The following is a 13,109-nucleotide window of genomic DNA, read 5'->3' on the forward strand; positions in this document are numbered from 1 at the left end:
CAGATTGTTGGGCCCCATTCCTAGTGGTCCCAACCCAGTAGGTCTGGGCAAAGGCCAAGGAATGGGACTTTTGTAAAGCTGCCCTGGGTGATGCTGACCATTGAGAACTGCTCCTTTCTGATTGAGAGGACACCGGTGAGGTCAGACTGTCTCCCTGAGAAGAGCCATGCAAATGATTGGGTATCTGGACCTACTAGGGAGGCTTTCAAGGGGCTTAAATTCAAAATAAGATAGGATACATGTGGGTTTTGGGGTGAAGGGCTCCACCATAAACTATTTAAATCCAGTTTGTGGTAAGATGGTCGTGTGCTTCCCCAGATCCAAGATAAAAATTTCTAGGAAAATGGTGACAGGTTTGGAGGCTGAAAAAAGAACTTTCCCCTCTTGTTTTGTTCTGCTGCTCTCTTTGTTCTGTGAATTGGTGAAGAGGTTGCTGAAGCCACTCTGGAGTATCACCCATCTCCCCTGAAAGGCCTTTGACTTTATCTGATGTTGTAAGATAGTTGTTTCTGGGCAAACCCAGGTAAAATCCCCCAAACACAGTGCTACATGTATTTTAACATGCTCAGTCGTTAGTAGCCCACAAATTTCCAAGTGAACTACAAATGCTAGCTTGAGAGGTTCCTTCAAGTTCTGCTTCTTTTTGTAAAGAGACCCTAATGCTTTCCTTGGTTAGCAAATCACCCCTGGGAGTATTAAGCGTGAAACCCTCTATATCCGTCTATGTTTCTCAAACTTTATGTGTATGAGAATCACCTGAAGAGCTTGTATGAAAGGTCTATCAGCCACACACCCAGAGTCAGATGCCTGAGGTAGGAGGTGGAGCCCAGTATCTGCCATCCTCTGAAGCACCACCAATGCTGCCTATGCAGGCAGCCAGAGAACCACACTTTGAGAAACACTGCGACTGAGAAACATTTTCTATAGTTAGAATTCCTCTCATCTCAGCTTTTATTTATTTTCTATGCACTTCTTAAAACAAAAGCCAAGGGGCAGAATGCAAATTCAATAGAAATGGGGTAGCCAGTGAGAAAGGCACATGTAGGGGCCTGACAGAAGCTAGAAAGTTCAGAGCTGGGGCCAACAGAGGAGGTCCCAAAGCAGAGCATGACCGGGGAAAAGGTCCAGAAGAAGCTGGAGCCAGGGCTAGGAAGGGATCCTGCAGACCTCCAGATAGCTCTGTCTATTGCTTTCTCTGTCTGTGTTTGTTCTGCACCAGAAGAGCCTAGACAACGATGGCTGGGGTTCTCCCAGGGTCAAGGATGGCTTGATGGCCTCAACTATTATTTCTCTGTGATCTAGAAAAGATGTTCAGTGCATGCTGAGGCAATGGAATGTAAGGACTTGATGCATAGGTTCCAGCCCTGCTACTAACTGGTGGCAGGGCCCTTGTCAAGCTCTTTAACCTCTTAGAGGTTCAGTTTTCTCATCTGTTAAATGGGGACAGTAATGGTACTTATCCCATAGGATTGCAGTGAGAATGAAATTAATTAATATGTACAAGGCACTTAAAACACTGCCTGCCATGAAGTAAGCACTCAATAAGCTCTCAGTATTTTTACCTAAAGCTTTTCCTTTCATCCCTCCAGAATCTGGCTTTCCTATTTAATTCACAAACATTAGGTAGCCTGAGAGAGGGCTCTCAAATTACTTTTCCACTATTCTGAGTTCTTTCCTGTTATTTACTGTGCTGAGTCCTCAAGAAAGAGAAATCTAAGAATGAAAATTAAAAAATCTCTCTCCCAATGAAATGCTCTGTATGTAGACGGTTATCCGACACTGATGAGTTCCCATTGACATTCTAAAAGCCTTTATGATTTGAGTATTTTTTAATCCTGATTCCTAGCTTGTTTTATTTATGCATGTCAGAAATAACTTGAATTGTTGCATCTGTTTAGCTCATCTGGATCCCCCTTGACAGATGGTTTGCTGCAGTATGTCTGAGCTTTCAGTTTATAAGCTGGGCTACAGCTTATAAAAAATAAATCATCTCTATCCAAGAGTGTGTTAAAATATTTTTTTCTGGGAATTTTGACTTCAGTAATAAAGGGGATAAATGATTAGTGATTCGGTCACATTGGTGCTTTCAGCGCAAGTCCATTGTTCTCCTAAAAGTCAGTGCTAAATGCAACTGTGTAATTATCTCTTTTGCCCTCTTCCCTTTTACCTATAAGGTGAGTGCAAAGATGGATTCAAAATGTGATGTACTAAGTCTCAAGAGAGGAATGGCCTCTCAATTTATTCTTGGAAGCTCCTATGAGTCCTATTAATGCCAATCCCGGTGGAAGCTCTGCCATCTGTCATCCCAGCCAGACAAAGGAAGTGTCCCATTGGTGGCCATCATCTGAGTAAATTAGGAGAGGGTTGGGGGAAAGGCCAGAAGGGAGGCCTGTGCATCTGTGAGGAGAGAATTCACACTGCTGGCACGATGATACCCATGGGAAGCCTTTCGGCAAAAATGGAAAATGTAGAAGTAAACAAGCCTGTGTAGGTCTGTGTTCTATTTCAGTTTCCTGAGATGCGTGAGGGCACAGGTGCTTTACAATGGTGAGAATGTGGAAAATAATGCTGAAAACCCCTTCATTTTATTTCCATAGGTGCCTGATTTCTGGCAAATGAGTTCCCAAAGATTGTTTTTTAAAGAGCTCTCCTGTGTCAAACAGATCATGGAAAGTGCTGGCGAGGGCAGGCCAGTGGTCCATCCAGCAGAATATTTTGTCTGGCAAAATTAGCAAGGGACTTGTTATAGGGAAATACAATGCATCCCCTTCACCATGACAGTCCCCAGGGATCGTGAATTTATCCAAAGTACACAAGGATCTCTTGCTATTCTCTCAGTTATGAACTTTTCTAAACCTTTCCTGCAGCAATTTCCATTTTCAGCGCATTTGTGAAGCTCTAGGAATGTACTATGTAAGTAAACTATGTTTACTTCTACATAAAGCAGCAATCCCTTTTATTTGTCCCAAACTCATCTTCTTCAAGGCCATGGTTGCTTTGCCCACTGCCTGTCAGTCCTTGCTGTCCCTAAGCTGGTCTGTCCTGTCCAGGCTGAGATATTCTGGGTTCACTTATGCATAGATGAGGATCTTTGTAATAAAACTCACGTGATTTTCAGGAATTTGTCTTTACATCCAGAAGAAAGACTTGAAATATATAATTAATATAATCTTTGAGACAAATATTTTGTTTTTCCCAATTTTCCAGATTTTATCTTATTTTTATCTTAATTTTATTTTATTTTAGCAGTATCCTGGAATTCACCAGATCATGGCGACACATGTATTTGACTTGAAAGACTAGAACTTCACTCCTCGAAATTTTTCTGGACACAGTATCTCAGACATTTACGTAATGATTAGTGGACATTTTCTGAGTTAACATGTCTAAAGCTAAGCTAAGATCTAGGGAATACGGAAATGAGTGGCACAGTTCCCAATCTCAAGAAAGTCAGAGTTTGAGAGTCATCTAATTCAGTACAACTGCATGGCCCTTTCTTTCACATTTTATCATCACAAGTTTCTACCTCTATTCATCATATTGGATTATGTCCTAAAGGAGTAGCCTCCCACTTATGGAAATGACAATGACAAGAGAGGTACTTTGAGAAGCTATATTCATTTGCTTTTAAGTCTTAAGGAGATAATTTATTAACTCAAGTTAACTCTCATTAGTTCATCAATTATTTAGTCGTTATCTTCAATTTGCTAAATGGTCTCCTCATGGCCCAAGCACTTAATGTGGTTTCTAGATATCCCTAAAATACCTAGGGGGATGTAAAGAGATGCTAACTCAGTGAGCACTGTTTTCACTGATCATGTCTGGAATGAGAGGACATTGAATACGGCCAAGAAGCCTGTTACAGCAAACTGTTACTTATTTAATTATCCGAACGTTGTCTTCTTCAAGGCCATGGTTTCCTGCTGTCCCATAATGGATACTAAATGGCTCTGTGGAGCGTGACCACTGGACGCAAGAGTCTGGCTTAGCGGTGACACCCACTTGGTATAGAGGGTGCTCACAGGACAGCTCAACCTCAATGCTGACTGGGAACCCTACTGAGTAAAAGTTTTTACAAAATATTATAATTGCATATTTGAATCATGAAAGGTTCATTATATGGTGGAAATATCATCACTTATAGCTTTTTTCCTTAGTTGAAAAAATAGCACTTTCCCCCAAACTGTTATCATTTCCTATGCTGAGTGAGGGTGATATTTAATGAAGAATTCTTTTAAAATTAACTAGCCCATTCTTTTAAAATTCTTTTAAAATTAACTATAAACTCCCACAAAGTAAAATGATAAAACTACCACTGTAATATCATTTTTAACAATCAGTAAGATTCATTAAAAGCACAAAACACAAGAAAGAGGTAATCCCACCAACACCATGCAGGGATTGCTCGTTAAAGGAGACAATGAGGTATTTCGAGAAGGAGATTAATAGAAATAATGTATGGATTACTACCCTTCCTCCTTGCTGATTACATCATGCTATGTAGTTAAAACAGCAGGGGAAAATGCTATGTAGTTGAAACAGCAGGGGAAAATGCAAAATCTCTCATGTGATAAATGCCAAAATACCAAGCCTCTTGTTATGGTTGATTGTCGGTTCACAACAACACACATGGAAAAATGACAGTAGAAGCACTTCTAGTCTTTTTTTTTTTTTTGCGGTACGCGGGCCTCTCACTGTTGTGGCCTTTCCTGTTGTGGAGCACAGGCTCCGGACGCGCAGGCTCAGCGGCCATGGCTCACGGGTCCAGCCGCTCCACGGCATGTGGGATCTTCCCGGACCAGGGCATGAACCCCTGTCCCCTGCATCGGCAGGCGGACTCTCAACCACTGCGCCACCAGGGAAGCCCTTTTTTTTTTTTTTTAGCCTTTTGTGTCTTATACCTTGTCATGTGTGTCATTTCAGGGACTCAAAATTATCTTTTTATGGCAAACTGTTTCTCAGAATATACAATCTTTTTTTTAAGGAAAGCTTTCTGCATCTGAAAATTGTGTATTGCATCTTTTTTGCTCTAATGGTGAGAATTTTCTGGTCCATCATAAAACACTGAGATTTAGGTGATGTTTATTTCACAGAATCATCAAAGAGACTTTTAGGACAGGGAAGAAATCTCAAGGATTATATGGCTCAACTCCTTCACTTTATAGACAAGAACACTAAGGTTGAGTTGTCCCACCTGATTTTGCTTTCTAGTTTGCTGCATCTCAGAAAACTGTTTTTAAAGAGGAGAGAGTATTACCAAAGTAATAAAACACTGTATAGGAAAATAGGAGAATGGATGATAGAGAAAGATGAACATCCTTCCTTGTACAAATGGATAAATGGACCAGAAGTTATGTCAGGTGGGCAGGAAACAAACAAAAAGTAAGAAGAGCCATTTCTTCTATATTTTCAGCTGTTCCAAGTTTCGACTGAGTGGCTACAGCAGTGGGGGGAAGGACAATGCTACCTTCACAGAGGAGAAAAGGAAATAAATCAATAGGGATCCTGCTTCAGTTGATTCTCTCCTCTCTGCACTTCCCCACCTCCCAACACGATCTGTCTGCAGAGGAGGGAAGAATCTATCTGCTTCCAAATTTGTGTGTATAAAAGACCTTGTCTCTGGACTAATACTACTGCAAGCTGTAGACAAATTACAGTTGCTAAGGATTTTTAACAAGTTAAATATGGTGATTCAGAAAGCATATTTATATATAACTATACACTGGATCCTCTTGGATAATTAGTCCAGTGATATCTACCCAGTAATGTCAGTGCTTAGTAATTTATTCTGTTTTATCCAAACTGAAACATTTAGGATATATCTTTGTTACAAATCCTTACACACACTTCTCTCTCTCTTTTCTATCACTAAGATCTTGTATTAACTGGATTGAAGAAGTAGAAGGAAGAAATGGCAGAAATAACACTACCCTACATTTTTGGCAAACAATACATTTCAGAGAACTTTTAAATATAACCTCTCATTTTATCCTAACAATAATCTTTTGAAGTGGGTATGTTGGTATTATTCTCCATTTCATAGAACAAAAAATTGAATAGTTAATAAGTAGAAGGATTTGGGGGAAGAGGACAGAATCATAGAACTGGGAGGCATCTAGTTCTGTTTCCTCAATTTGAAAATAAAATTGCTGAGATCTGGAGAGGTTAAACAAGTTACCCAAGGTTGTATTATTTAAGATGAGTATTAGATCTCCATCTGCTGATGTCTAGCCTGCAGTTTTTGTCACTATGGTACTCTCTCTCACAAATCAGTAAAGATGTGTTACAGCAGGGTGATGGTATCCCTGTCAGGCAACACATTCTTAATGCATGTCTCCTTCGTCCTATCTAAATATTCAGACACCAGGTCATGTGAGAAGCAACATAATGTGATCCTTTAGTGTGACAGTTTAGTGGTCAAACTGACCCAGCACCATTCAACTTGGGTAGAGAAAATAATTTGAAAAAATCCCCTTCTATCCTCAGGGTTCCTTCAGTTTGATCGCTGTACATTCACTATCACTTTTATTCTCTGGTTTTATTTTTTTCCTTTGACTATTAAACATTCCCTGAGCATCTTCTCCCCACCAGGAAAGCACCCTTCTCCAAGCTCCATGAGCATTCCTGTTTTTCCTCGCTGATTCCACGATGCTGTTAATGTTCAGTTTCTGACGTCATTACCCTGGAAACAGGACCCTTTATGAAGGACTGCTCTGTTCATGAGTTTATAAAAGTGACTAAGAGAGGATACACATTTTTCCAAGGGACCTTTATGAGTCAAGAAGGTGATGGTCAGTCACACAAGTCCAAGGACCTCTTCCCCTCACCATCCAGTCTGGCTTTATAACCCGTGTAGGTTACAACAAGGGAATAAGTATGGATCTTCTACAACAAAGAAGTATCCAAAGCCCCTCTCCCAACTGCTTCTATCACAGAAGCTACAAATTAGTGCCTCCGAGATACTGAATGATAATCCCTGAACTTTTATATATCACCTGTCTCTCATTCTGGTTGGCCTTTTTTTCCTATGATATTCTCCATTCTTTCCCTTCTCTCTCCCCTCAGACCCTCTCTTCCACATTACCTGATCTTTTTCTGTATGTTATTCTATCTGCAGCAAAAAAAAAGCATATACTAGAAAGAAACATAACATTTTCCAAACCGTTCCCTGTCTTGCTTTTCTTTCTGGGACCACATGAATTGCTATTTCCTGCAAAATCTTTTCTGCAGAAATTAGCCCTCAGTTTTTATTCCGTTTTCTCAATATCTGCAGCATTAATGGTTTGTATCACTCCTTTGGCACCTCTTAAATGTGGCCTCTTATTATTATTTATCTGTTGATGTCTGTTTCCTATTTCCCCCATAAGATGATGAGTTCCTTCCTAGAAGGCAGTAGCATATGTCTTCAGCATCTACTAAGGTACCCTCCACAGAGTCTATTCTGAGCACAATAAATGTTTGGTAATGACGCTCACCTTTGTATTTGAATTTCTCTGGCTTGAGCTTTCTTAATTTGTTGTATGGTTGATTCTGTTTTCGTTTTGAAGATTCAAGAGGGCAGGAGTGGTTTGAACTTAACAGTACCAGATGTTATAAACATTTTATCATATCTGGAAAAGTTTCCAATGTTCTATCGTACTTTGCAGTTTGGGTGTGCCAAATAAATCATTCAGGCAAGAGCTTCCATTACAAATATTATAAACCCTGTATAGTTGAATGATTTCAGGACAGGCAGAGTTATAATTTCCCTTCATATGATTTATATAAATTCTCTTCATAGAGAAGAAGTTGCACCTTCCCATGCAAATGAAGACATTATCATGACTTAGGCAAGGCTTTGATGATAATAATAGTAACAATTACTGAGTTCCTATTATGTACCAGGCATTGTGCTTAGTATCTAATAATCTCATGAAATGCTAACAGCTTAATAAGTACTGTTATTTTCTGCTTGTAAAGAAATTGGAGTTTAGAGAAGTTAAACAACTAACCCAAGGTCACATAGCCAGTAGGTTTGGGAGCCAGTCCCGGATTAAAGTTCTTCAACCTTGCATATAATAGGAGATTGAAAATGTGTAATGACGATGATAAAATACTTTCTTAAACTCCTTACAAAGTTATATTTTTATAGAGCTATGTGTTCTATTGGAGTACATATTTAAAAATACATTTTTACCAATCTTAGTTTAAGAAGTTTGCCCAAGATCCTGTCTCTCATGTGAAGCAGTAACTTAATAATGTTCACTATCACTATTTTTAAATACAAAATAAAATAATTTTGACATAACACATATAGTTATAACTAAAACTCTTAGAACCTGTTATAAATATCACATAATTTTGCAAAACTATGAGCTGAGTATTACTATATTATTATGACACACTAAAACTTGGAATAAATTATAATAAAAATTATAATGGAATCTAGTATCCCTTGAAATTTTTTCAACATTCTTTCCATTTAAAGATGCAAAGGTTTCACTAGGTAGTATGTCTCTAAATAATACCTTATTTATGTAAGATTTTTAAATACTACAAAGAAGTCATAATAATTACAGTCTCTCCAAATCATGTCTTCTACAGCTATGGTTATATTTATATGTCTGATAAATGGATTCTGTTCAATGAGAATTTGATGCAATTATTTTTAAAGTCTTGAAATGAATGCTCAAGGATTATTGATCTGAATCACATCAACTAATAGTTTAATCAACAGGTCACCTACAAAGAGCAATGTGAATTCAATTGATATACTGCTGTGCTTGCACTGCAAAATGATTTATTTCTTTCCCTGGCTTAATTATAAAACTGTAAGAGATAGTCAATCATACGTTGGACTTTTCTTAAGAATTTCATCAGAACTTTGTTTTTAAACCTTAATTAAATTGTTCTATAGAATAACCTACATGGAACCAAATTTGAGTATAACTGTGGTGCCTTAAAAACCAGGAGACTTAATTTAGAAAGTGTAGTTACCATAAATTACTGGCTCTGGGATCTACAGTTACATTTTCACATGCCTAGAATCCATTTAGGAAATCCCCATTGCCAATTCACTTAATGGCAGCATAACACTCTCAAAAAATTTTTAGCAGGTCTAAAATATTAACAGTTTATGCTATAATACCAGTATCTCCATTTTGTAGGAGAAAACTCTATTGCAGTTTTATAGGTCTTTGACTAATATGCAGTATTTCTTTTTTAATGCAGGTAAATGGTTTAACTATGGGATTATCTTTCTCGTCTTGATTTTGGATCTTAATATGTGGAAGAATCAGATATTTTATAAGCCTCATGAATATGGACAGTATATTGGCCCAGGGCAGAAGATATATACAGTGAAAGACTCAGAGAGTCTAAAGGATTTGAACAGAACCAAGCTATCCTGGGAATGGCGGTCCAATCACACCAACCCTCAGACTAATAAAACCTATGTTGAGGGAGACATGTTCTTACACAGCAGGTTCATAGGGGCAAGTCTTGATGTCAAGTGTCTGGCTTTTGTGCCAAGTCTGATAGCTTTTGTGTGGTTTGGATTCTTCATTTGGTTCTTTGGACGGTTTTTGAAAAATGAGCAAGGCATGGAGAATCAAGACAATACTTACACACGCATGAAAAGAAAATCCCCATCAGAACAAAGCAAGGACATGGGAATCACGCGAGAAAACACCCAGGCCTCAGTGGAAGACCCGTTGAATGATCCCCCCTTGGTGTGCATCAGGTCTGACTTCAACGAGATCGTCTACAAGTCTTCCCACCTAACGTCGGAGAACTTGAGCTCGCACTTAAATGAATCGACCAGCGCCACAGGGGGAGGCGACCCAGATCCAACGACTTCTAAAAGTACACCAACGAACTAGAACCGATTATTGGGGGATAGCACAAAGAGCAACCCTGGGTGTAACTTTCAAAAGTTAGTCTTTCCTTTTGTAAATGTTAAGGTTTACATAGCGTTAGGTAAAGAAATACAAATGATGCCACAACGGTGCTCAACATGCTTTTTCTAGGACTCATTGTTTTCTATTTGTATTATGATACCTGTGCCTACAGTATATCTAACAGTCCTCTAGAGATTGCTTTTTCACAGTTGTACAAGCTACTTACTGACTTTACAGCCTAGTAGATTAGCTGGTTACCCATGTATCTGATGTTCAACCATAGTGGTGCCTTGAGACATTAAACTTTTTAACTGTACCAGAAACGAAGTATGGAACAGTTCTCTAACCTGCTTCACATGGGTTTTTTTTATACAATTATTTTGATCTCCACTTGATGTCTGAGCAGGAAACAGATATAGCCAAGATGTGGCTCAGGAAGTATGTCTCGGTTTCTTATTCAGCAGCGGAGCTGGTGACTTTGACAGCTGGACTGCAGAGAAGCATTGTGATTACCTTTGAATTTTTATTGGCTGTCTGCCAAACACAAATACAGATGCAGAATTCAGTAATAGGAGAGTGATAATCCATCATGGGTCACTACTTGTGAAATGTGACTTTCTCCAACCAGTAATTGCAATTAGATAATAATACCTAATTATGTTTTCCCAATTAAGGTAAATTGCTACCTGATTAAAAATCCTGCCCTTCACCTTGGGGAACAAAGGTTAAGATGCACAGTTAGGTGAACTCTCAAATTTATTGGCATTTACACAAAGCCCTAGAAAACCAAGAAACTGAGGTTTTAATTATGTGAGGGTTGCACAGCCTACCATTCACAATATTTGTACATCTTTCTGTAAATATGGTTGTTGACAGTGAAAATTGAAAAACATATGCCAACCCTGAGCAAGGGAACTCCTCTAAAAAATCATGCTGTGGAACTATGTAAGGTAGAAAAAAGGATGTGCATGAAAGAGTCTGTTTACTGGCTTGTTTTGTGTGTGTTTTGTTGTTTTTGTTTTCTTTTTTTAAGAACTAAACATCACACATTAATAAATCAGAATTATACATCAGTAATTATGTATTGTAGTTTTTTGTTTATAGTAGAAGAGATCAATTGTATCTTAGTTTAACAACAGTTCATTAATTTTTTTTTTTTAACTCAGAGCCAAGCAGGCTAAGAAATGGAATGCTCCCAACTTGCTTTAATTTTGTTCCATAAATTGTGGTTACATGTTCCTTGAGGGGGTTGGGGAAGACAAATTTTAAGGCAAAATTATTTTCCTGTCACATACTGACATAGCTGTATTTTGTCTTTATGATTTTTTAAAACCTCTTTTGTTTTGATCTATCTGCTTTTAAGCTTGCAGCATGTTAAATTTAGCATACATAATAGAACTGTGCATTTATCTGTCACTTGAGAGTCAGCTTTAATAAACATCTTTCTATGATTGTTTACTAGGCAATTGGAACCATACCCCTGCTGTTTATTTTACCTTTAATAGCCACACATGGGGTACTTAGAATCGTAAGGATCTCTGACACTAAAATTGCAGAGATCAAGCTCACTATAGTAACCCACTGACCGTTCTGTACAAAGAAACTTACAATGTTATCCCTGACATGTAGGAACATTGACCATGACCAGATTTGCATAGTGGACGATTCAACTTTTGACTCTGGGACAAGTAAATAATGCCACTTAGGACTATATTTTTATTTATTCTGAAAGTCATTGTCTTGTAGATGAAGATGAAAGTTGAATTAGAAATTGGTGTTATTATCAGTATGTAGTCCTTATGAAAATATTATTTGAGAATCTTTATGTGGCTTTTAAGGAAAAAGTGCTTCAATGAAGGATTCTAGTCAGCAGAAGTAAGATAGAAAACAAACCAACCAACCAATCTTAGAGCACTATGCTTATACATTTCAAAGGATTGACTAGAGAAATTGGCTATCAGCTGATATGAATATTTGTCTTTAAAGTTTCCATGAGTTTAGTATCAAATAGAATAATATCCAGGGCTGACACTTTAATAGTCAAACAAGATTTGATCCTTCAAAGGCTTCCAATATTCAATTGTATAGACCAATCTTGACCTTTTTATCTATGTGTGGGTCTCCCTCCTTCTTTTGCTCCCTCTTTTGTGTATTGCACATTCCTTTTGCACCTATTCCAACTAAAGATTAGAAAATGAAATAAAATCTAAGTCAAAATCTCACCCATCCATGTTTAGTCTCAGATCCTGAGTCATATGTCACTGGACTATGACCCTGCAGAGCTTTATGAATACCAAAACTTTTGGACTATGGAGGACACTTTAAAAATGTGTAGTAAATTCAGAAACATTTTAAAAATTCAGAAAAATGGTGAGTTTAAAAGGAGAATTAAAAAATTACTAACCAAAATTCTAAAGAAAGCATAACAAATATGATACCTTAATTGAAGTGATGCTTAAAGACTATAAACAATTATATATCTACTGTTCAGTAATTATAGTATTTCCTTTCATGCAGTTCAGAATCTGTACTTATTTGACACAATTTTAGTATCTGGCATCATAGAGAACTTCATTAGTAGTATAAATTGAAAATTAAATAAACTCTATAAGTTTATGCCTGATAATATATGCCTAGACAAAAATCTTATCACCACATGCTCATTTAAATTATATAGCCACAGTTATCCCATCTCCCCATGGTGGTTCCTTATCCTGTCCACTTATCTTCTAGCACATCTAAAATCATCAGTGAATCCTATTAGAAATGCTAAGAATTATTTCTTCCTCATTTGTCCTAAGAGTCAGCCAGGCATAAAAATCTCCTGTCACTTTTATACCATCGGATTTCACAAGTAGTGTCCAATAGCACTACAAGCTGACAGTACAAGGAAAGAAGTTATTCCACACAGACACTCAGATTTGAAGGTGTGAGTAGCACTGTCATGTCTCACCACTGGGCTCTGGAGCAATTCTGTTACATTCTTTGGCTGTCCTGTGAGTCCCAGCACAACCCAAAACAAAACATGAGAAAGGTAATGCTGACAAGCCTCTTATATAGCCTCTTCCACCAGACGGCAGACAGCAGAAGCAAGAAGAACTACAATCCTGCAGCCTGTGGAACAAAAATCACATTCATATAAAGATAGACAAGATGAAAAGGCAAAGGGCTATGTACCAGATGAAGGAACAAGATAAAACCCCAGAAAAAAAACTAAATGAAGTGGAGATA

General features: G+C 37.9%; 1 protein-coding gene across 11 annotated transcripts in view; it reads left to right on the forward strand.

Annotated features, from left to right (window-relative positions):
* Nucleotides 1-13,109, forward strand: part of TMEM117 (transmembrane protein 117) — a 564,172-nt gene that overhangs the window by 525,478 nt on the left and 25,585 nt on the right. For 8 of the 11 annotated variants that reach the window (XM_049694061.1, XM_033436513.2, XM_033436511.2 and 5 more), the window contains one exon: nt 9,211-10,951. The exons of 2 other annotated variants lie outside the window; for them this stretch is intronic. In XM_049694061.1, coding sequence (XP_049550018.1) covers nt 9,211-9,860 — 650 coding nt within the window. In that variant the 3' untranslated portion in view covers nt 9,861-10,951. Of the gene's footprint in view, nt 1-9,210; nt 10,952-13,109 lie in introns of those variants that run through there. One more of the 11 variants, XR_007470004.1, reaches the window with a different exon arrangement.

This window comes from Orcinus orca, chromosome 11 (genome assembly GCF_937001465.1).
Source record: "Orcinus orca chromosome 11, mOrcOrc1.1, whole genome shotgun sequence".
NCBI lineage: Eukaryota > Metazoa > Chordata > Mammalia > Artiodactyla > Delphinidae > Orcinus > Orcinus orca.